Below are 25115 nucleotides of genomic sequence, written 5' to 3'. Positions count from 1 at the left end.
GACAATTAAGGGCTGTTCTATTCTATTCTAACTGCCTTGTATTCACTTTCAGTATTGGATATCCTGTAGTTTATCTGGGGTTTGATGCCACCTGCTACTTCACCAACATCTTTAAGCTGCGCATACAGAAAGCAGTGCAGAGTGAGAATGACTTCCACATGCACCTCCTTCAGCACTCGCTCCCCCCAGGCCTGCAGGTTTATCCCAAGACAGGCACAGATGGCAGCAGCAGTGAGTCTGTGCACCTGCACCATCTACCTACCATTCTTACTATCTGGAGGGTTTTTCACTCTTCTTTTGGTTTCGGTCGTTCTTGTTTTCAAGCTGACAGTTTATTACAATCTCCACTTATGGAGCCACTCAGTCAGGTGATTACAACAAACATTTGTGAGTCAGTTCGCTGAGAAGACGCAGACAGTAAAAGTCCCAAGCTGAAACTGTATTTAATAACCTCCTAGAACATGATGTGTTGCTGCTGGCACAACAAAGTAAGCAATCTTCTTGTTACTGCAACTGTTTGACGCTTTGTGCTATCAAAATATTTCAGAGTGCTTCTGAAAATAGATAAGTGCTGCATACCGATGTATAAATGTATCTTTTAATATGGTAATTACATGATAGGGGGAGAAACTAACATGGACAGAGATGAAGGGAAAGGAATAAGAAGCAAAGGTGCAAAAATTGACATTTTTAAAACAATTTTGACAAAAAAAAAATTTAATACGTGCATTATAAAAAATACATTTGAAATTTTAAGTTGTAGATTTTGTTTTTTGTTTTTTTTTTGTTTTTTAAACAGTCATGTCTCCCCATGTTTTCATTTTCTGGCTAATTTACTAATTACAAACTCGGCACACATTACTAGTCAGTACTGGTGAAAGTTTTACAGCTTTTCCTATGGATAAAGACCTCCCCCACTGGCATTCATTAGAATGATTTCTGTAATTTCACACATGTTTTTCTTACAATTTAAGCTCAAAGAGTTGTCAAGTGACTTTCTTTCACTATAGCAACATTTCTTTATCATATAGAAGAACTGAGATTTTCTTAATATAAGAAAAACACAGTTTTTCTTATATTAAGGTAATCTAAGTAATACAGTGGGGCAAAAAAGTATTTAGTCAGCCACCGATTGTGCAAGTTCCCCCACCTAAAATGATGACAGAGGTCAGTAATTTGCACCAGAGGTACACTTCAACTGTGAGAGACAGAATGTGAAAAAAAAATCCATGAATCCACATGGTAGGATTTGTAAAGAATTTATTCGTAAATCAGGGTGGAAAATAAGTATTTGGTCAATAACAAAAATACAACTCAATACTTTGTAACATAACCTTTGTTGGCAATAACAGAGGTCAAACGTTTACTATAGGTCTTTACCAGGTTTGCACACACAGTAGCTGGTATTTTGGCCCATTCCTCCATGCAGATCTTCTCGAGAGCAGTGATGTTTTGGGGCTGTCGCCGAGCAACACGGACTTTCAACTCCCGCCACAGATTTTCTATGGGGTTGAGGTCTGGAGACTGGCTAGGCCACTCCAGGACTTTCAAATGCTTCTTACGGAGCCACTCCTTTGTTGCCCGGGCGGTGTGTTTTGGATCATTGTCATGTTGGAAGACCCAGCCTCGTTTCATCTTCAAAGTTCTCACTGATGGAAGGAGGTTTTGGCTCAAAATCTCACGATACATGGCCCCATTCATTCTGTCCTTAACACGGATCAGTCGTCCTGTCCCCTTGGCAGAAAAACAGCCCCATAGCATGATGTTTCCACCCCCATGCTTCACAGTAGGTATGGTGTTCTTGGGATGCAACTCAGTATTCTTCTTCCTCCAAACACGACGAGTTGAGTTTATACCAAAAAGTTCTACTTTGGTTTCATCTGACCACATGACATTCTCCCAATCCTCTGCTGTATCATCCATGTGCTCTCTGGCAAACTTCAGACGGGCCTGGACATGCACTGGCTTCAGCAGCGGAACACGTCTGGCACTGCGGGATTTGATTCCCTGCCGTTGTAGTGTGTTACTGATGGTGACCTTTGTTACTTTGGTCCCAGCTCTCTGCAGGTCATTCACCAGGTCCCCCCGTGTGGTTCTGGGATCTTTGCTCACCGTTCTCATGATCATTTTGACCCCACGGGATGAGATCTTGCGTGGAGCCCCAGATCGAGGGAGATTATCAGTGGTCTTGTATGTCTTCCATTTTCTGATGATTGCTCCCACAGTTGATTTTTTCACACCAAGCTGCTTGCCTATTGTAGATTCACTCTTCCCAGTCTGGTGCAGGTCTACAATACTTTTCCTGGTGTCCTTCGAAAGCTCTTTGGTCTTGGCCATGGCGGAGTTTGGAGTCTGACTGTTTGAGGCTGTGGACAGGTGTCTTTTATACAGATGATGAGTTCAAACAGGTGCCATTCATACAGGTAACGAGTGGGGGACAGAAAAGCTTCTTACAGAAGACGTTACAGGTCTGTGAGAGCCAGAGATTTTCCTTGTTTGAGGTGACCAAATACTTATTTTCCACCCTAATTTACGAATAAATTCTTTACAAATCCTACCATGTGAATTCATGGATTTTTTTTTCACATTCTGTCTCTCACAGTTGAAGTGTACCTCTGGTGCAAATTATTGACCTCTGTCATCATTTTAAGTGGGGGAACTTGCACAATCGGTGGCTGACTAAATACTTTTTTGCCCCACTGTAAATGTGTATTTAAACTTCTTTACACTGACAGAAAGGGGTGTTTCGGGTGCACTTAAGATCAAAGTGGGCTGTGTGTGCCCCATGATGTAAAATGGATTTGACACATCCCTGGTATAAACTGTGCAAAGCAGTGGAGAACCTATTTATCACTCCATAGGATCAGTGAAAGGACTGCAGGCAAATATTTTGGTTGGGTTAAGTCAGTGAGAATTCATTGTGATTAATAAGTAATTCTAGTGACTGATGCTGGCCCTATTTAAAGTTTTAAATGTTAGTTCATACCAAAGTGAGGATAGCCATAAATGTTTACTCATCCTAGATGTTTCTGAGCTCCATAGTAGACTCCTAAAACTGACCTGTTTTGATTTTACAGCCTCCAAATGGAAAGTCAAGCCTGAGTCGAGTCAGTATCAGTGTCAGAACGGTGCTGTGCTGGCCCAAGATGAGGCACACACCGTGGACTGCCTCCAGATCCGCAGTGAGGAGAGAGCAACAGAGAAAGCGTCACAGGAGGTGAGGTCAGCCGAACCAAACCGCCGGCCACCATCGTCATCGTCGTCATCATCCAAACCCAGTGTGGGTGAGTCCAAAGATCTGCTGCACAGCAGCACAGGAGGACCGGAATCATCAACAACTCCAGAAAATCTACCTCAAGAGGAGCACGGCAGCAAAGCAACGCGAGCAGCTAAGAACTCCTCACCAAAAGTCAGAAGAAGCAGCTCAAATACTCCTTCACCTCCTGCGGGAAGGACTGAGAAGAAACACAGGTCTAGCTCCAAAACAGTCAGCCCCAACAGGGATGCAGCAGAAAAGAGTGCCACAGCAGCTCAGAGTTACCACACTGAACAGACAAGCAAGTAAGTATTTAGCTAAGCTTGACTCGGGTGATGCTTACAGCAGTGCTAAAATGTTGTTTTTTATCTTGAAGGCTGGAGCAGGAGCTGAGGAGGCTGAAGAGTGAGCTGCAGTCGAGCAGGCAGACCGAACAGGAGCTTCGAAGTCACATCTGCAACCTGACCAACAGCGAGAGGAGCCTTAGACCAGAGGTTTCCCTGCTCAGACAGTCCAACATGCTTCTCCAGAGCAAGTGAGTGTCCAGTTGTTATCACACAAAACCGGATTTTATAGTACTTAAAATACTGTAGCTACTGTCAGTAAATATGAAAAAATGTTTATCCCATCTTATCCAAACCTAAAGTGACAATGAAATTGTTTCTTCTGTCCATGAAACAAAGCAAAAGATTTGAACTTAACTGTCACTGTAGAATTAAAAACCTGCACAAGAAAAAGAAAAGGTTTGTGTGTAAAGCTACAATATCAGATCAGGTGAATGTGCTGTATGAATGAAGTATAGTATATCACTATATAAAAGAGAATATGATGAGATCACTGACTTTGCTGATCAGCTGCACTGCTGCAGACCTGCTTTGTCACACAAACCATTTTTATTACCTGTACGTTGCCACAGTATCTACTTTTTTATGTTTTTTTATGCAAATTATGTTTCCACTCCTCCTTTTCCTCCAATATGTGACTCAGATTATCACTCTAAGCACATTTAGAGCTAAAAAAAAAAATGGGGGGAGGGAGGCTCAGTTAGTTATTTTATCCCACTACAGAGGTACTCCTAACACATTTACCACATCAAAGCCACGTCCAGCAGCCAAAGGCTATAAAATCGCATTTGAGAAGAGCATGTTATGCAGTTTTGATCAGCACCACCAGCTTTGATAAGGCATGCTCCAGTTTTTTTAAAGGAAGGTGCTCTCCAGTGACTACAACAACTACAAAGATGATAAGAAACCTGTTTAACATTTATGTCTGTTTTTGAAGTATGCTTGACGCTGATCTCAAACGAGTCCATTTGCATGTGGCAGTAACCCACATATTGCTGCTCTTTTTCTGCAACTTATTTAAAACCACTTTAATGTCATCCCTTCAGGATTCTGTGCCTAACTAAAAACAAGCAGAGGGACAAGCAGACTTGTGTGATGCTGGAGAAGAAGACCAGAGCAGAGGCAGAGGCCAGACTCTCTGCTGAGAAGCAGTTGGCTGAGCTTCAGGCTCAAAAACTGGAGGAGGCGGCGAGCACAGCACGGAGTCTAACAAACAGGTAACCCACACTTTTAAATTCCCTCTTATATTTCCTGAAACATGCTCTGAGTTAAATGTTGCTGTAAGCATGCGGCCAAACATTTGGTTTAAATGATGTTTACTTGCTTTCTTGTTGAGAGTTAGATGAGGAGATTAACATTATTTTGAGTAGCCTTCCTTAGCCAGTTAGCCTTGCGTTGTTCAGAGGTTAAGAAGGCTGCCAGTCATCACTTAGACCTTAAGCCTCAGTCACGCAGGCCCAGAGACCAGCCGGTGGCCCTCTGGCAACCAGCACTTGCTAAGTAAAAATGTGTATTCCTTAACTGCTCAGCATGAAGTTGCTGGGAGTCGGTCAGTGAAATCGGTTGCAAAGAGAGTGCTACAAAGAAAACTACCTTGCAGCTGCTTTGGTTGCTCACAGATTGCCACGGTCATCCTTACAGCAAGAATTATGATTCAGCAGGACGTCTGTGCCATAGGTATGTCGTAACTGCAACCTCCACTGAAATCTTATACTGCAGCCTATGGTGTAACCTCCCTAGAAACATAAATACATGTTGGGTCAACACATGTTGTTACAACATTTTCTTAGAAAGTCACTGAACTCCATTTCTGGGTTATGTCGCAGTTTTTGAAGTTCCACTACAGCACAGTAAATAGTTATCCAGCATTTGCAGGCAAGTCAGCGACTTCCATGTAAACTAGGGGCGACCATGGCAACCTGCTAGTAATCAAAGCAATTGAAAGAGGTTTTCAGTGCAGCATCCTTTGTGAACAGCTTTACAACCACTCACCAACTGGTTGGGAATACATTTACCAGTCTTGAAACATGTGGGAACGAAACCATGCTAACCGACACTTTACTGTTTAATTTGGCATTCTTTCGCTAAAGGTTAGCCAAGAAATAGTCCAATACAGGGTTGACACGTTTTAAAAAACAAGTGCCACTGACTGGATATTTTCTCTTCTTGATATTCTCTGTAAACCCTAGAGATGGTTGTGTGGGAAAATTCCAGTAGATCATCACTTTCTGAAATACAGGCACCATTCGCCGTGCTATAAACAAAGTGACTTTGATCGCTTTTATTCTTCATTCTGATCTCTTTGAATGTATCTGCCAGCTTGAATGAACTGAGTTGCTTCCATGTGATTGGCTGATGAGATATTTGCGCTAATGAGCTGTTGAACAGGCGTACTTGAGTGGCCAAAGAGCGTATGCTATCTTCGAACAAAGCCGAGCTAGCTGCTTTTCCCGCGTTCCTGTCTTAGCTCTAAGCTAACCAAGAGTGACATTGATCTTTTCCTCTAATTCTCTGCAAGAAAACAGATGATTCTTTAATCTACCATAAGCAGTTACTTCTTTTAAAGAAATCTCTCGTGTGTGTGTTCAAAATAATTGAAAGAGAAAACATCAGTGTTTATAATGCAAATCAAATGTTCTGTTTCTTTCTGTGGAAACTGGTCTTCAGTTCCCGCCAAAGCCTCTCTGTCACTGCTCAAACGCTCTCATTTTCTCCGTTTCCCACACCAGGCAGGAACACTGTGAAACCCAAATGTTAAGGAAAAAGGTTAAAGAGCTAGAGACAGAGTACAAACAACTACAACTGGAGTATCAAGTGAAAGACAGTCGTGTGGTAGATCTAGAGAGTGATGTTGAGGTATCTTTTTACTCTATTTGGGAATGAACTTGTGCATTTAAGTGTCTGTGAGTCTCAAGTGATCCAGTGCTCGGTTGTCCTCAGTTTGGTCATGAAGTCCTTCTTTTGCCGTTTGATTTGCTGTTTCTGATTTTTGTGTGTTTAACTCTCTTTGTTCTCTAAGAAAACAGAATGGTTTTCATTGAGGAACTTGAGCATTTTTTTTGTAATCCATTTTATTTTGGCCTGCAGTCACCATAATGCACTCTGTCATCACATCAGTATGCAGCATTACTGTATGGGTGTTTTTGTGTGACATTAGGTGTGTAAATTGTGGTTCTGTGTGGTATTTGATGTCATTTTAGTGGCATACTTTCCATGGAGCATGCTGTACTAGAAGCCAGGTCTTTCATAAAAACATTACACTTTTTTATCACCTTTCACAAAAGGCAAATTGTTAACCTAGAAAGACTCATCTTTCAAAATATCTTAATGATAATGTGCTGCAGATTTTATGTTTTTTGAATGGCTGGCTGGCCGTCATCACTGTTTGGAAGTAATTATGTGTGTGGGTCATTGGTTTTCTGAGCGTAAACTGTGCCTGTCTGAAATACAAAAAAAAGAAAAAGATACTCAGGAAACCAAAGCACCAACTCCCACAGGTGGTCGCTGCAGGAATTACTACTGGCATTTTGATGTTTTGCACTTATTCTTACCGCTAATGTGTTCTCTGGACTCAGGCTTTGGGAAAGTACCGCTGTGTGGAAAAAGAGACAGATATGCTGCTGTCCACTTTGTCAGCCATGCAGGAAAAGGCTCAACATCTGGAGTACAACCTGAGCGCTGAGACTCGCATCAAACTGGACCTCTTCTCTGCGCTGGGAGATGCCCGCAGACAGCTAGAAATCGCCCAAGGTTGATATACTTATTTCTGATATTAATTTAGATCAGGGGTGTCAAACCCACCTGACAGCTTTGGAAAATGTGAAGGATACTATGACATAAATTTGGGACTTTTATTGTATTTTCAGAGGTTTTACAGGTTTTTCATATAGATAAAGACCTCCCCCACTGGCATTCATACGACACCAGAGTACTTAAGTGATAGATAAACTATTAAATGACAGAAAGGGGTCCACATTAATGTAAAACCAAAAGAAAATATATTTTCTGTGACTTAACAAAACCTATTTTATAATTACAGGACAGTCTGGACAGTGACTAACCAGAATTTCTTCTGTAATTTTATACATTTATTTCTTACAATTTATTCTCAAAGAGTCGTCAGATGACTTTCAGCAATTTCTTTATCATGTAGAAGATCTACCGTTTTTCTTATATTAAGATCTCTGAGGGATTCGGTGTCTAGTTAAAATTATTTACACTTAATCCGTTAAATCCTGAACCATGACATAAATGCCAGAAAATTCAATTTGTTTGAAAATGAAGTGTTTAGTCAACCCTCTGGGGAAAAATGTTATATATTAATTAGTTAAAAATCATACTGATGATGTAAAAGTCTCAAAAACTCATGTATCAAATATGATATGCTTTAAACGGACTGTAAAATCAGTTTGACATCCCTGATTTACATCACTGTGTTTTTTCCCCTTCTTCAGTTTGATCTGCAAACTGCCATTAGATTAGAAATTACTGTCAAGGAAAAGTAAACTATGATATGTGGGGCAAATTGTGAGTCGGATTGAACAGCACCACCGTGTGACTGCTGGGATTTTTAAAAATTGTTTATTTAATGTTTTTCTTTTAGCATTGTCGTGGTTCCCTCAAAAAAAAAGAAAGAAGCCAAATTGATTACTTTTGGGTTATCACTAAATACACAAAAACATATTTGGAAACAAATTCTTCACAAATTGATGCCAGTTATGATAAATTACATAGACAATAGTATTGGGCCACACCTCATAATCTTTGAGTTCAGTTTTTGTTCAGTGACATTGCCTTTACAAGCAATTGTAAAAGAAAGAATGAGCTGTTCTAAAGAGCTTAGTGATAGTGGGAGCTTCATGGCATGGGTTTCCATTGCTGAGCAGTTCCTGTAGGTGTAGTGTGTAGTTGCTCCAGTACTTTTGTTTATATGTTGTATTTTGGAAGCTTGAATCCAATTGGCAGTAGTAAAAAGCTAATGTTAAGTAATATACAAACTACTAGACCATGCTCACATGGCTTCATCAGTGCCACTGCGTATGATTAGGATAATACGATGAGGCGTATTATCCCCAAGAACTTCTGTAATCTTCCTTTAAGCCACTTGTCGGTAGCATAAAAAGTATAAAAGATGGATGCAGCCATGATGTTACCGATTGGTTAATGAAGTCCCGATTTGAAGCAGTTTTGGCATTTCAGCTTTTTACCCATCAGTCGTAAAAGGCTGATGGGGTATTGTTGTCAGCATAGACGTCCAAGATACAGTAGGTGTTCAAATCCCTGTTACCTTAACCTCAAGGTTGATCTGCCTGAAAAACTGAGGGTACCAGATGGTCAAGCCTCTGAGCGTACCATGAATGATGCCGCTGTCTGACTCTAACATGGACCTTTATTTACAAAGTGAACTTCTTGTTTCATCAGTACGACCTGAAACTATCAGTTGAGACTGCGTATACATCAGAAAGTGTGTGCTGAGGTGACAGAGCGAGGCTGCTGAGAGCTGTTCACCGTGCATTCCCCTCCTGGCCATTAGAAAGAAAAAGTTTTGCACTAGCTTAATTTTTTCGTTTGTATTGTCTTTGGCAAATGCTTTTAATGGTTAGTGAGAGACTATGAAAGTGGCTCTGTGGTGTAGTGGTTAACACATTCACTTAACATGTGAAATGTTCCCAGTTTATGAGCAGGTGGAGACATAACCCTAGCCTCTAGAGGTGACAGGCTACTGTAATTCTACTGCCAGTCTCAGGCCTGGAGAAATGTCAGAGCTGTGCTAAACTGCAGATCTGATTTCAGGCATTCGACCAAAAATCCATTAAATTAAACCCAATGATTTTGTGGTTTAATAGAGGGTGTTTTAACATTTCAGTTGTCAGACCTCACACGACCACTTCTCCTCCTTGTGGGGAATTTCAGCCAAATTTAGATAACACCCTTGATACCACAAATCTTAGCGATGAGTTTAGACTACTTCTGCTCAGATAAAGTCTTCTTTGAATAATCCATCTAGCTTATTACCTCGATTTGAGTTTAAGGTTAAGATTAAGGGGATTTTGCACGGACAGAGAAAATCTTGCTCAGCTTACATTCGAGTGCAGAAATAACAGAAATCCTATGCGTTGCAGCTCATTCAGTATCTATCTCCTTACATCTACACCTTCCTCTGACAGATAAGGTGATGAAGCAGGACAGGGAGATAAGTGAGATGAAGAAGAAGATTGCCGAGGTGATGGCGGTGAGCCCCGGCATGTCCTACATGGCGCCCCGGCCCCACGTGCCACAGAATCTCACCAAGTTGCTCAACTCCGAGCGCTACGTGTTGAATCCACGAGCATTGATGTACCAGTGTTTGAAGAAATAGGGGACGTCCCAGAGCTTTCACACCTCATCAGAACTCGTCAGATCCGGACGAGTTTATCACAGAGCTAAACAACACCGCGAAGTCCTCTACTTCCAGCCATGAGTGGAACCAGGCCAAGCCTCCACGAGTCGAATGCCTTTTGCTGCACTGATGGTGCTAACTTGATATTATTCTGTATATTTCCTGTTTTCTGCCACATCACAGGTCGAAGAGTTTCACTCCAAAATGAGGTATCTAATATGCAGAGCTGGTCATTTTTTTGAAGGAAAAAAAAAAAGGTTTACTTATCCCGATTAAATACAAATACAGGTGTCAGCAGAGATACAAACCAAGTAGATTTATCTGAATGAAGACCTGGTGCCCGATGTGGACATGCCTAGAGGAAGATGGCACTGACAGGTTCTCTGCTGCAGCTGTAAAATATTTAATTAAACCGCTCTTTACAGTTTAACTCCTGGCATGAAAGTAAAACTAACCGAACAACATTATTTAAGTCCGTTCATGTGTTAAACTTACAGATGTGTAAGAATTCAGAGTTTTCTTGATCTGCTGCAATACTGACAAGAAGATTCAAAGTAATATCTTTTTTAAGCCCTATTTGTCAGTATTTATTAGAACAAAATGATCACTGAGGTCCAGCAGTACAGGTACTGATCATAAAATTAAGAAAACAGTGGCTGACTTCTGTTCCGGTGTCTCAGTCAGTCGTGACAGTCAAACCACGTGACTCTGAAACTGGAAATCAGCCATCACGCTTTTTTCATCGTCTCGGCTTTTCTTTGAAAAAGAGGCCATATTTTAGACTTAAATCTTTAACGGATTTTGGGCAAATATTGGAGTTGTGAACATTATTTACATTCATGTCTAAACATGATTATAGAAAGATGAGAAATTCGTATACAGACTTTTGTCAAAGCCTCAGTGGTTATGATAATGAACTTGTTTCTCTAAATGTCTCTATTGGAGAAAAAAATTTTGAATAATAAATTTGGTATATATATGTATATATATATATATATACATACATGCACATATTTATATAACCTGGTCAGCTACATCATTAAAACCACCAGCTGAATAATGTGCACGACCCTCTTGAGCCATGAAAACCTTCACGGATCTGCCCTGCTGCAGGTCCTCGGATTACTGCATATTTTCTGTAGGTTTTGAGTTGGGCTCGATTTGGATTGAGAGTTCGGATTGAGACCCTTTAAGAGGAGGGACTACTCTTCTATGGTCTCTTCAGGTGTCTGTTGTCCCAAACTGAGTACCGTCACCGCCTTAGGTTGTTTTCTGCGCTTCTTCATATGCTTATGAGCACTTTTTGTGGGAGAACGCGGCCATCGGGAAACGCCATTACCATGTAGCGGGTCAGAGCTTCCTGGAATTGCTAGAAGCTCTGACCCGGACCCAAAAACAGATGAGTGGGTGGGTTTCAAAGTAAATTTAAAATCTTCCTGCTGAAAATTATAACAAGATGATCAATGTTGTTCACTTCACCTGTCTGGTTTTAATGTTGTGGCCGATCCTCGTACCATTCTATCAAAGTGTAAATGGGACTATTTAACATACCCCAAATGTTTAAAACAAGTATGCACCAAGATGTTCTTGTGTGTGCCTGTAAATAGAGATTTAGGAGTATCTTAATTGTGCTGAAATTCAGACAAAATATGTGCGTTCAACACAGAGCTTTGGAATGAAACCCTTCAGAGTTGGAATATTCCTGCATAACAGGCGGCATCTTTGTATGAATATTCCTGGTTGCCATCCGGGAGACTCTTGAGAATAGTTAAGTGATGTTTTATTGTCTTACTGACCTGATAATTTTTTAAAAAGAAAGCTGACTTCAGCTACGACTGAGAGCCCACTATTTTTTTGATGTTTGGCAGCTCGTGGCTCCACAGTGGCATCTGGAAAAGAGAGACCGCGACCTTGTCCGAGAAGTAAAGCAGAGCCGGGAAGGACAAGGGGGACGGTGTTGACGAAACATGGCTCACGGATGAAATTACTGTGCCTATATACTTTCAAACTCGGAAGTAAAACACAAATTTTAATGTGAAAGAGTAATGTGTTTAAATTGAAGTGCTATGTACTGTTTTTGTAGTTTTTGCTTCATTTCTTTCTTAATTTTTTTTTTTACTCAGTGTACAGAATTGAAAAATTACCCACGCAGCTGAAAAACACTCATGAACTGGATGTCGCCATTTTGGTAGCTTTTTATTTAGAGCGTGTTTCTAGGGTGTTTTATATCAAAAATATTTTTTAGTCTTGCTGTTCTTCTTATACTGCTGTCATTTTGTACGGCACTGTGTTTGTCAGCATGAAATGTGTTTTATTCAACCGTTATTTGAGCACACATTGTGACTTTATGTACCTGGATGTACTTGTACAAGGGCTACAGTTTCTTAACGTTTTTGGACGAACAATTGTTAATTCAAACGATGATGCTCTGAGGCTGGAGATCACACTCCTGATACACCAGGACCCCGTTTTGTATAAATTATTTAAGTTATCAAATGAGTCTAATTTGTGCAGACGTGTGCATGTTCCTTCACTCAGGAGCCATTTATGGTGTCATTTTCTGACTTTGAAGGTAAAACGAGCAAAATTGACTTCTTCTGCAAATGGAAGTGCTTTCTGAAAACTTTAGTGTAATGGCTAATAAAGATCATCTTCATAAACATTTTGGCCTCACAACAGATCAACAAGAGACACTGAGATTATTTAAGATGATCTCCTTTTCTGATCTGTAGATTCATGCTGAACTAAGTTACAGAGTGCCTTTGGGGCATGGGTTTGAAGACATTTTGAACTCGGTTACTTACTCGTTACTTTCAGAGTAACTAGTTACTAGGGAAAGTAACTTTGGTTTTACTCAGAATTCTCTTATTAATGTGTTGCTCGGCTAACTGAATACCCAGCAAGGATGCCAGTCTTCTAGCTTGCTTACATGTTAGCGCTATCCTGCCACAAGTGCACTGTGCCACCCAATGGCCTGAACCTAAAATGGCAGTGTAGTAGTGTGAGTGCAAGTTAATGATGAAAGGAATGAAACTAAATTAGAAATGAACAATGTTTGTTTTATGTGTCACTTTTTATCGTTCTCTTTTAATCTATTTCTATTGTTTCAAACGTCTATAAATGCAAACACATCATTTTGGGGTTGATGCAGCAGTACTGTAATCGTACGTAGTATCACTAGGAAGCAGCAGTGGATCGCAAAACACGGCACACAGTGTGTTGAAACTTTTGAAAGGTATATTTATTTTTGCCATTGAAATGGGTAGAAAGTATACTTTTAGCAGTGCCAACATTAAACTATGCCTCAGACCATTTACGAGCTGTAAGTATCAAAATAGTGCAAAAATGGTTCAACATAAACACAGTTTGTCACACAGTTTGTCCATTCTTTGTAAACTTAACTGAAAACAGCTGAACTGCATCAACTGTGCAAGTTTGCCCGTCAGTTCAGTATTGACGGGCAAACTTAAAAGTATTTTCAGCTTCACAAATAGTCAATATTTAACCAAAATAATATTTCCTCCAGTCGGGCCATGTAGATAAGTAAAATATGATGGTAGATTAAGTGCTTCAGTGGTCTAAGATTCTAGCCTACGTCATAGCGTCACGTGCGCTTTTTACGTCCAACACGGAAACTGCAGTCGTGGTGCTTTCGATTGTGCTCTGAACTCGGAAATTCTGCCTTCTGACTAGGAAGATGTAGGTAAATCCAGACTGCAGATGAGCTGAATATGTGTTTAATAGTAATTTGTTTTTGTAGAGGGCTAGAAAAACAACCGTTTTCGAAGGCGTCGCCATATTGAAATCCCGGCTTCTCTGACGAGACTAACCAGAACGCCGTTTACTCGAGTGTGACATCATTCCCAGGTTCGTATTCCGATTTCCGAGGTAAAACGAACGCAACACACGAATAACGACCCAGTAACGATAAACGCATCATTAATTTTGGCATAATAACTAGTTATCGTGCTCGTTACCACAATAATAACGTAGTTACTGTAGTTACTTAATAACGCGTCTCTACACTGCTGGAGACGAACCTGACAAGCAGAGACCCACAAACAAGCAGCAACCGAAGGTGGCTGCAGTAAAGGCCTGGGAGGGACGGGGAAACAGCTTTCGGGTTTTTTTTTTCTTATTATTATTATTATCATTTAAATCATCTCTGTTGTGTACATGCTTAAAGTTGATCAAAGAATAAAGATCTTTTAAAAAAGACAAGCAAAAAAAACCCTACTGGACTGGAGATTGTGACCCTTGGAGTGGTTGTAAAATTGATTCAGTGGGAGTTTTTAAACAGAGCTGATTTTTAGTTCTCTGGGAATGTAGAAGTAATGAGAGTTCAAAAATGCAGAAAAAAACCCAAGGCGATTTATAAAGTATTACATTCCATCCATCTATCATATACTTCAAGGGCCTGTAACTTGGAATAGTGTGATAGGACTTCATGAGATATGCCAAAATTATGCAAATAAACCAGATTTTAAGGAGGTTGGGTAGGAAGCACTGTTGAGTCCCCATGGAAAGACCAAGGCAGATAACTTTAACTCTGGTCTGAGCACAAATAAGAATGATGATTTTTCTATTATTTGCTTATTAGTTGATCTGTTTGTTATTGATAAAAAGAAGATGCCACACAACAATATCATTAAGTGCTGACAGTGTAATTTTTTTTATTTCAGGAAGTGAAAAAAAGAGGGTAATGCAGAGACAGAGCAGTGTCCAGCATACAGTGCACAAGATGTTTACAAGCATGCCAGGCAGCGCCACACTCGTCTCTCACAGTAACAGGCTCTGTCACAGCATGGAGACACCGAGACTGGATCACCGACTGAATTTCAATCTCTAAATCTTAACTTCCGGTTGGTGTACACGAGAAACAAGCCACAGGACATCTCCCAACAGGATACAGAAATGTGCAAACTAGCAGAGAGATCCCCAGACACTTAACAGATAAAGAGCGGTCTGAGCCAATTAGCTGAACTTCTCAAAAGATTTTAGCTCAGGTATCCATGAAGGAAACCTATGTCAGAGCTACTCGAGCTAAAGGTTGATAGGCCTAAGCTGACACAAGTCTCTACATGGTACATTATCAGAGTAAATCTTAAAAAAACAAAAAAAAAACTAAACAAACTCCAGAAGCAAGTCTACCGCATGCATCGGTTTCCATTTAGGCATGGAAAAGCATACATGCATTCACCAACCTCAATGATGATCATCCATCACATGCTTAAAACACTAGAGGAAGCCCACATGGAGCGAACAAACACCCTGTTTGTAAAATGTCACCTACAGACAACTTTTCATTAACCTAACCCCGACTCATAAGTGCTGCAATTCCCTACTTATAGTAGCTGGACCGCAGTGAAGCGGTGCCACCTTTTTGTTGTGATAAATAAGTGTGTGATTTTAAAGAAAAAGGGCAAGTAAAAGCATACATTCAAACACCCACCGGCCTTAGTGCTGGAATTGAAGTACAATACACACTGAGAAAAAGATGTAACACAAATAAATAGTTTGATCTTTTGAATATTTTTTTATCTGTAGCTCTTTCGATTGTTTTTCAGCTGCATTTCATGAATATGTTGCACAATTTCAGATCTGTAAAGTAAAACTGATACTCGCTTGATGCGATTCAGCCTTCCAGAAGTGATACAAGATACGATGATTCCTCACTCACTGCTCAGGACACAGTTTAAAGGACCAGACAACCAGATTTAACCCTACATTACCATCTCTCTCACACACACACACACACACACACACTCACACACAAGACAAAGTTTTTCCATACAGACAACTATTAAACAGTGTAAAGTGAAAAAATGTTTAAAATACAATTTTAACACTGACTTAAGGAAAATACTTTTACCACCCCCTTTTTTATTTTCTTGCTTACCTCTAACATTTCTTCACTACTTCAGAACTGAAAGAAATAGGCCAAACTGTGAAAACATTTGTATTTTCCATTGCAACTAGGATTTCCTCTTAATAGAGAAGCAGATGGCTGTATTTGGTGGGAAAACAAAGTGATCTAAAGCAACAACCACTTAGTGGCAGCTTTTCCCACTAGAAGATACAAGAACAGGCTGTGGGATCTGCAGTCAGACCAAGGCTTCCTCCTCTGTCCTCGCAAAGGCTTTCCTGCAACTCGGAGGTGAAGCAAAAGCTAGTCCCGCTGTAAATGGATGAGGAAGGCTGAAAGAAGGCCTGGCGACTCCTCGGCTATGAGGAAACAGTCACCGGATTGAGCGAACCATTCCGGCTGTAAAACTTAGAGAAGGCCTCTTCGAGAACAGATGCGAGTCGAGGCTGATCGCCCTGAAATGAAAAGGCAGTGAGGTCAAAGTAATCTTTCTAATTGTTCTCTGATAGCAGTATGTGGTAACTTCACGGATAAAACCTCACCTCACTGATAAACCCCAGCTGAACGAGCTCCACAGCTAGCTCCTGCACGTTCTCATCTGAACAAAAACACAATATTTAAATAGTGATAGGGTTACAAAGCATTTAGATGCCTACTTTGTCCTGTCCTATCGTTTGTAACAGTTGCATCACCTGAGAAATGATCAGTGCCAAAGTCACAGGTTACAGCACTCAAATTAGATATTTAGTTACTCTTTCAAATAAGCATTTCATCGCTTAAGAGGTACCTATGTGCAGCTTAAAATAGTCCACCTGCACTACCTACAAAGCCCACAAGGGGGCCACGGCCCACACTAAGAAGTGGCAGAGCAGGCCGAACAGACTGGACAACATAACCAACTTGCGCAAGCTAACTGAAAACGGGTGTTTATTTTTAGTGGGCAACACTGTAACATATCGGATGACTTTTAATAGTGTGACGTATAAAGTTACTTTTAAAAGCAACATTACCCAGCACTGCTTATGAGTGCAATGTAAGGGTAGCAATGCAACAAATATCAGCAGCAGATCGTAGCAATATTCTTTGAGATAGTGTGCATTTAAGTTTTTTTGGGGGGGGAGGGGGGTTCTAAATCGTAGTATCATTAGTATATCTTTAAGTTCTCTGCTTTGAGTTAAACCTCTACAGCAAACCTGTGCTCCCTTGAAAAAGCATTTAAAACCATTTTCTCACTTGTGAAAGGCATGCAAAAATGAAAGCATGGTGAAATATTATTCTCAAAACAAGACACTCACTTGGTAACAAATCACAGCTCAAGTGCCTGTTCAGTTTGTCCTCAAGTTTCAACAGCAAGGTCAGCTGAAAGTAGAATGAAAGCAGTCCATTCAGAGTTCTAACAAAGCACGTTCACATGTAGTACAGATGTCGTTACTTCATCACTCAGCAGGTTGGCAGAGCTGTGACTTACGTGATGTTTCGTGCCCTCGTCAACAGGCTCAATATTACACTGCATCTGAAGGACCTTCAAGGACCAAAAGGAAAACTGTTTAATGCATTGACAAGTTGGAATTAAAATGATTTCAAGTTTTTATTATTATTATTTATAAAGGAAAATGCTGATAAAGACAACAGCCGTGCATTATCATTTTATTTTTATGGTATTAAAATCTATGTAGAGTAGTGCTTTCTGCTCTTACCTTCCTTGTCTCAAGCTCTGCGGGTTCAGGGGTCGGGGTTTTGACCGATGGGGGAACTATGGGTGACTTCACAGCCTCCTGCTGGGGTTGCTGAGGACAGGGGACCCCAAATGCAGTCAGAGGGTAGATTCCATTCCTGTTAAATCAACGTCAAATGTAAGCCACCACAGCTTTAGTTAAAATGTGGCAGTTGCACATTGCTCAATGCATCCAAAAAAGCTTTTACTGAACACACAACAAACACAACCACAGCTTCCTGTTTTTGATTTCAGTGCAGCGGAAACAACTCTCATTTCACTTTCCTTAGCCGATTTTGCCAACTGATCCAAGCTTTAAAGTGAGAAAATTTATAACCAACTGCAAATGTGTTAAAAACTGCATTTGCATTTCCAGCTGTTCTCTTACCTTACATCTTCCAGAAATTTGTCCAGCTCAAGAGCAGGAAACTGGGAAAGCCTGGAGCAAAAGAAAGACTATTATTTCCACTCCAGTAATTAAACAGTCAGAAAACTTTAGACATAGTAGGACTTAATGAAAGGCAATGATGATAAACTAAAGATGATCAAATCACAGAAATCATCAAATCTCCACAATTTACATTTCCTACATTTACACTCAGACTTACTTCATCTGAATCCCCTCTTTGCCCTCAACGATAACCAGGTTAGGGTCCATGTTCTTTGTCATCTCTTCTAAAGCATTTTCAGGAATCATGTCTGAGGTAAACAGAGAAGATCACTATTAAAGAAAAACACCGATCAATGATAGTTAGTTTTCCAAAATAAGAACAACATTACAGGCAATTTGTGTGACTGTGCTTAAGTCTTCAAGTCTTTGTGCCTGCAGATTGCATAACAAAGTATTTTGGCATACGATGGAAGAGTCATAATGACTGTAACTGCTAACCTGTTCCATCTCACTTATTTATGGTTTTAAAAAATATTGACTATTTGTCCTTTAAAAGCTGCGGACATTATTTCAAACTGCTTATGTTACTGCAATAAAGTCTAAGTATAGATATTTGGTAGGTGTGTTAGTGTTTTATTGGGGCTCTGCTGAGCAGAATGCCCAGTCGATGCTGCCAAAACAGCAAGCTTGAAGAACAGGGAATCAAGTGCATTATTAAAGTGAAAGTATGTGTTTATAAAGGATCAGATTTTCCGTGTGTGTGTGTGTGTGTGTGTGTGTGTGCGCGCGTGCTTTGACTCACGCTGGTGGCTGACAATGCAGTGTGCAGCCAGCAGCTTCAGTAAGGGCACCTCAAACAAGGCCTGGTGAAACAGCAGCTCCTTGGCTGTGGGTCGCTTACTGGGGTCGACCTCCAGACACTTCTGGATAAACTCCTGAAACACACGCAGGCTATAAATCTCTCTTCCAAACAGCCACGAGAACTTTAGATGCTTGCTTGCTCCTCGCTCACCCGTTGCAGCGGGTCCTCTAAGGACTGAATGGCACTGTTTATGGCTTCTTGGGACACATAGGACGAATCTCCGTTACTTTGGATTTCCAACACAGCCATCTGAGCAAGTGAATGGACAAAGGAGAGATTCATGAAATAAACAGGAGCCTTCAGTCAACAACAGTCGCTGTTATGGTACAAAAGAAGGATTTTTAAGACAGAAATAACAGGTTGAGCATTCACTGCTTTTGGTCTTCAGGCAAACTGCGCTCATATTACCACAGTAACAACAGAGCAGGTGACTAACAGCTAGGAGCAGAAAAAGGCATCGCCTCACCTCTAAGGCGCACATTCCAAAGGAATAGATATCCACAGCTGTGGTAACATCGGCAACAGCTGAAAGCAGACGGAAGCCTAATCAGTATCACAGAAACACAACTGCACACCTCAGCAGCATAAAACGATACACCTGGAGGACCTCACCTCCATATTCTGGAGCAAAAAAGTGAAGGCTCTTCTGCTCTTCCCGGCAGGTTTTCACATGGTTATTGATAGTGTCAGGAGCAACTGAAGAAAAAAAGAAAATAACAGTGAACATCTTCAACACAGAAACCAAACCAAACTGCTTTAAACGATCCGTGGAACCCACCTGAGCCAATTTTGATGAGGCCATTGTGCTGGATGAAGATGGTGTCACAGGTGAGGTTGCCATGAATGATGGGAGGTTCACATGAGTGCAGGTAACTGGAGAATAGCAAACAGTGGTCAAAAATAAAAACCAGGACCTTTGTACCATAGCTAACCTAATAAAGCTGTAATAAATGTATCTCATATTAGTGTAGCAGTGAATCATGTCAGTGCCACACCCCACAAATACTGTGACAGAGAACACCAACCTGAGAGCAGAGAGGATCTGTGTGCACCAGCGCTTCCAGGCCTGTCAGATAAGAACAACAAACAGAGAAGTTAATATCTTTAAACATGATTTTTAATTAACCGTGTTTGATCTCTCAAATGTATCAACATTTCAAAATCCACCCACCTTTTCATTCATTGTCTTGTGGTTCTTTTTTGTCTTCTTCAAAAACTGTTTGAGGCTTCCTGAGGACATGTATTCAGTGATGAAAATAACCTGCAGACAAAAGACAATATTGAATTCAAATAAGAATCCAGGCCATTGTGCCTGTGTTTATATCATTTGATGAAATGATCAAAGAATAAAACGATGAAACAAACTCCTACCCTCGCTCTGTTTTCTTTGACATCTGCCCAGTACTTATGGAACTTCACAATGTTCAAATGCTCCAGCTGGATCAAATTGTCAAACACGGCTTTGACTTTTTCCTTTGGTAAAAACAAGAAAAAATATGAAACACTTTACTCATAAATGAAAAATCCCATATGTTCTTGTTTTACTGCAGACAAGTTAAAGAGTCAAACAGAGTCTAAACAATATTAAGATTCAAATCTTCTTAGCATGTTTGGACAGTATGCCTATTAACCAAAAGGTTAATATGCAAATTCCACAGTGTTAATTATCTTGAACTAAATCCACCCCTGGAGACAAAATTAGATTGAGAGAATCTAAAAATCTTGTTCCTCAAGGTATTTTAAAAAAAACATAAACAAACGCTTTGAATCAGATGGATCATTGCGACAAATATTGCAGAGGCGAGATTGTGCCAAAAAAGTGATTGTCTGCTAAAATGTGATTTCAAATATGTTGAACTGCATTTTATGAAGGAGTTAGATATAAAATAAAGAAATGACATGTTTGGTGAGTATCCTAACGTGCTGTACCTACATTATAATCAATCTACTCCTTTTTTGGCCCTTAAAATATCTTTATAGAACTTTGATGTTATATTTGTTACAATTTCCACTGCCCTCTCGGCCAAATGTCTCTTGAAAAAGACATTTATATAACAGTCACTTTGCCAAAAAAAAACCAAAAACGATTGCAGCATCTACCTTGTAATAGCAATGCTCTTTGTGGCTCAAAATGACTTAATATCACTCATGAGAGGTATGTTTGAGATAGTTTTGCCACAATCCTTTTTTGGGAATTACCATAAATCACTTTTTGGCACAACAGGAAGGAGAATCCAAAGAAGGCTGGAAGAAGACGGCCTGCACTTCTTCACTTTTCCAGAAAGGTAACCAAATCAATCAATCATAGCTCCTCATATCACGATGGACAAAGTCCGAATTCTTTCTGAATTTTTTTAGTTAAACAAGAATTTGATTTGCGGCCCATAATTTTGTGACCTGTAGCATAAAACTGTCATTGCTGTTTCCACCACTGACTCCAGGTGTCGCCAAATCAACCAGCACTGAAATCTTTTTAGACAGCAAGTTTGAATCAGATTGTACTGTTCTGTTCTTGTAGTCCACACACTCCCTCCCTTCCAAATTTCTGATTTGTTTCTGCAACTACACGGGTACAGCGTGAACTCTGCTATGGGTTCTGGTCACAATGAGTCCAACAACTTGCCTAAGGAGCTTAAAACCAAAGAGGAAAAAAGCAGCAGTATTACAGAAAAGAGAGCAACAAATCCCATTAAAAAAAAGCCTTAAAACCATTGTTAGGCTGTTTTGTTGATTCCAAGTATGCTGTTAGTTCCAACAATCATATAACTGACCATAACTGTGGTTTTTCCTGCATATACAAAAGAGGTTTTGGCCATCAATCAAGTTTAAATATCAGTTTTGTTTATGAAATTGCCAAAAAGCAGTACAGAAAGCAGAAAAATGCACAGGCTTCTGTCGAGTAAGGTGACAGAGACCTGCACCATCACTACATATAGGTCAATCGTGGTTACATGCACAGTCACCCTGTGCTTTAGCTGTATTTTACCACACCGGCCTCGCTCTGCACCCACCTCTTGCAGTTTGAAATTCTTTCTTTCCGAGAACATGACCTCATTCCACACCACCTCGACTCCTTCTTCTGTGTCCATGGCCAAGTAAGCATTATCAATCCCAGGCACATTGCGCTGATTCACCTTTAGGGGAGTAAAAATAAATACATAAATAATGCACCAGGTGTTTATCCAAGTTAAGTTTGTGGAGAAAAAAAAAACTGCCCCCCCCTCCCTACCTCTTCTCTGCGTTTCTGCCAGCGTCCACAGGGGCTCTCCTCCAAAATCTCTGACTCATCCTCACTCTCCTCTTCCTCATCCTCCGTGGCAGCAGTAGCAGGAGGCTGGGTCACCATGGACACCGGCGGAGACACGGATGACACACCTTGACCTGTGGGTGCAGCGGCCGCGGACTCCGGCTTCACTTCCTGGACAGTGTCCGGGGCCTGCTTGCTCTCCCCCTCAGACATCTTCCCGGTTGTGAGGCCCAGCAGCCCGCTGCAGGACACACAAAATGACCCACCGGAATATAAACGCCACACTACATAATGTCATTTCTCATCTGCTGGGGCTGTACGACTGTTATTAGAAAGCTAGCAAGGCAACAACATGTAACTACGTGGTGGCTGTAGCCGGCTAATCTAGCTGCAGGTGAAGAGTCACCGTGGAGACTTTGCAAAAGGAAGTTAGCTCCAACGGGAAAGGTCACAATAAGTCACAATTATGAGCACAAACACATGGACATACATGTTATAGATGGGAGATGAGACGATGCCAGCTCCAGTTTAACAGACTCCCGTCGCCGAAGAGCAATCCGGGCCGGAGGTTTAGCTCTGTCAGCTGCGAATCTTCAATGTTTCTCGGCGGAGTTGCAGCTAGCTTTGCGGAGCTACGTTGCGAACTTCAACGACAGCAGACACAGCTAACGAAGAGTCTACGAGACACCCAGAACCTTTACTTTACTAACTCTGACATTAAACGTCTGTCGCTGTTTGTACTTGCTAGACCTCGTCAGTCGGAGCAGTCCTCCGCCCCTTACCTCTTCTCAAGACTCTTGCTAATGTGAGCTCTGACAACAGCCGCTGGTAGTGCGAGTAAACGTCACAGCACCACAGTCCTAAGTGTTGATTAAAGCATCACGACCATCACAGGAGCTCAGCACAGGAAGCACGGGCAGGCTAACCGTACCATTATCGTTATATCCTCGAACACAGTGGCTAACTGACTTGAGAGCTAGGTTAACATTTAGCCAGATATGATGGCGACAACTTCCAGATGCACACTGCACTACGAGCTCGGGCACGTCAAAGCCGTTGTGGGTTGCCAGATACAATGCTTTGAATCCCCCTTCTCGGGAGTTCAGATCGTTCCCACGTAACTTACACGGTGTTGCCTTCTTCTTGTACATTTATCCCACTTCACTGTTAAAAAATCAAGCTGATTTTAATAGCAGACAAAATTACACAAAAAAGGGGAAAACATAGTCTTTTAAGTGATGATTTACTAAAGGAAAAACAAAAACGGGACGTGTGAAAAATGAATTTCCCCCTAAACATAATTTTTTTGTGTCACACTTGGTACAGTACAGCTTTTGGGCTGATTAGCAATAAGTATTTATCATTATCATCAAGTTAAAATTGAGCATCAGAATGGGGAGAAGGGGATTTAAGAGACTGTTTAAGTGAGTGTTTTCTGGATCTGCTGGGATTTTCCAAATCAGCTACCTCTGGGGTTTACAGAGAATGGTCAGAAAATATCCAGCAAGAAGTTAAGTATTTGTATCCAAAAGTCAAAATGATAAATAAGTCAAATTTGCAATATTTGATTTGGTAGGCCATCATTTTACCTGATAATTTTAAGACAGTTAAACATAATCAGTTTGATTTATTCATGTAAAGGGAGCCACAAATGAAGAAGAAGATTTAGAAGGCATGAATGTCATAATGCTTCGTTATTAAAGGACTGGGGGGGAAAGCGTGTTTCTCTCAGACCTGGCAACCAGTGTTTAACGGCCTTCCTTTTTGTATTTGTTATGGGCATTGACTGACAGACATGTAGGCCAACTGAATAGTGAATGCCGGTGAATGGTTGTCTTTGTCAGCCAAATAAAACCATTCACAAGGAAGTCAGTGTTATTGCGTTTGTTTTACCGCTAGGTGTCTTTTCAGTCTACACGACTAATGTTGAATTAAACTGGGTTTAAATTGAGTCCAAATTCAAGCAGAACACACCACTTAATTTGTTTTTTAATTGAAAATGTTTACCTCCTGACTTTTGACTTTGTGTTGTACATAATTAGGTTTGTGTAAAGGTATTAAATCCAAAATATCGTAGAGTCTGCATTAAATATTTATTTATAGATAGTATAACAGCCTTTTCTGTCGATATGTAGATATTTGTGTATTGCTCATTATGTAGTATTATGCTGCATTTTTAATATTTTGTGGTTTCAAGGTAAGATAAAGTTACAAAAAAGGTGAACTCTTTAAATTCCCAGAAATATTCCAGAATAATTCTTCCTCACTGCCCATTGGCTGGATTTATGTAAATTTAATTACACTCACTGGCCACTTTGTTAGGTACACCTGTGTAACTTACTGATTTACCATGCTGACAATGACCTGCTGAAGTTCAAACTCAGCATCAGAATGGGAAATGATTTAAGTGACTCTGAATGTGGCCTGGTTGTTGGTGTCATCGCTGTCGTTTACAAAGAATGGTCTGGAAACGAGAAAATATCCAGTGAGCAACGTTTTTTGGGTAAAAATGCCTCATTGATGTCAGAGATCAGAAAGAGTATTCCCAGAGCGCTTTGAGGTGTCAGATAACCACAAATAACCAGTCGCTGCATCCAAGAAATAGAAGAACATCTTTGAAGCACACAAAACATACAACGTTGAAGCAGATCGGATTCGTTCACGTTTACCAAAATTGGACAATAGAAGACTGGAAAAACAATGTAGCACCCACTGAGCATCATTTCAACACCACAGCCTACCTTAGTATTGTTACTGACCACGTCTCTCCCTTTATGATGACAATGTTCCCATCTACCTGGCTACTTCCGGGAGGATAACTCATCATGTCACAAAGCTCAAATGATCTCAAACTGTTTTCTTGAACATGACAATAAGTTCACTGCACTATAATAGCCTCCACAGTCACCAGATCTCAATGCAATATAGCACCTTTGGGATGTGGTGGAAGAGGAGATTCACATCTCTCCTCACATTGCAACTGTGTGATGTTATCATGTAAATATGGACTAAAGTCTCTGAGGAATGTTTCCAGCACCTTGTCTCATCTATGCCAT

At 40.6% G+C, this 25115-nt stretch overlaps 2 protein-coding genes across 6 annotated transcripts in view; one reads left to right on the top strand and one right to left on the bottom strand.

Moving 5' to 3' along the window:
• The window catches only part of si:dkey-12h9.6 (macoilin-1), a 34468-nt gene extending 20995 nt beyond the window's left edge, over positions 1–13473 (top strand). For 3 of the 4 annotated variants that reach the window (XM_042220362.1, XM_005921562.2, XM_042220361.1), the window contains exons 5-11: positions 53–231; positions 3078–3561; positions 3633–3791; positions 4647–4817; positions 6330–6456; positions 7176–7350; positions 9768–13473. In XM_042220362.1, the coding sequence (XP_042076296.1) occupies positions 53–231; positions 3078–3561; positions 3633–3791; positions 4647–4817; positions 6330–6456; positions 7176–7350; positions 9768–9958 (1486 nt within the window). In that variant the 3' untranslated portion in view covers positions 9959–13473. The remainder of the gene's footprint in view (positions 1–52; positions 232–3077; positions 3562–3632; positions 3792–4646; positions 4818–6329; positions 6457–7175; positions 7351–9767) is intronic. The other variant, XR_006054354.1, reaches the window with a different exon arrangement.
• Positions 13474–14627: 1154 nt separating this feature from the next.
• On the bottom strand, positions 14628–23121 carry nrbp1 (nuclear receptor binding protein 1). 2 transcript variants are annotated; one of them, XM_014333352.2, is made up of 19 exons: positions 22842–23121; positions 22550–22736; positions 22042–22300; positions 21824–21946; positions 20184–20285; positions 19984–20073; positions 19838–19878; positions 19591–19685; positions 19425–19508; positions 19279–19337; positions 18963–19061; positions 18753–18885; positions 18168–18258; positions 17948–17998; positions 17543–17678; positions 17314–17367; positions 17141–17204; positions 16388–16443; positions 14628–16300 (listed from the first exon to the last, which is right to left on the bottom strand). In XM_014333352.2, the coding sequence occupies exons 3-19, from the start codon at positions 22270–22272 to the stop codon at positions 16205–16207; spliced, it is 1605 nt and encodes a 534-aa protein (XP_014188838.1). In that variant the 5' UTR covers positions 22273–22300; positions 22550–22736; positions 22842–23121; the 3' UTR covers positions 14628–16204. The 2 variants fall into 2 exon arrangements, with proteins under 2 accessions (XP_014188838.1, XP_005921623.1); XM_005921561.3 differs by having other exon boundaries at positions 22550–23121.
• Between the last annotated feature and the right edge of the window lie 1994 nt (positions 23122–25115).

Source organism: Haplochromis burtoni, unplaced genomic scaffold, assembly GCF_018398535.1.
Source record: "Haplochromis burtoni strain Fernald_Lab_line unplaced genomic scaffold, NCSU_Asbu1 Contig_47, whole genome shotgun sequence".
In the NCBI taxonomy this organism is placed as follows: domain Eukaryota; kingdom Metazoa; phylum Chordata; class Actinopteri; order Cichliformes; family Cichlidae; genus Haplochromis; species Haplochromis burtoni.
Note: the sequence above shows the minus strand (reverse complement) of the source record. Positions and strands in the feature narration are given on the sequence as shown.

Coding starts and splice junctions, on each gene's coding strand:
- nrbp1 (XM_005921561.3), bottom strand. CDS start 22,272: ATGTCTGAGGGGGAGAGCAAGCAGGCCCCGGACACTGTCCAGGAAGTG. Junction 20,286..21,823: donor AGAATTTCAAACTGCAAGAG/GTGGGTGCAGAG, acceptor TTTTTACCAAAG/GAAAAAGTCAAAGCCGTGTT. Junction 20,074..20,183: donor TCAAAGAAAACAGAGCGAGG/GTAGGAGTTTGT, acceptor TTTTGTCTGCAG/GTTATTTTCATCACTGAATA.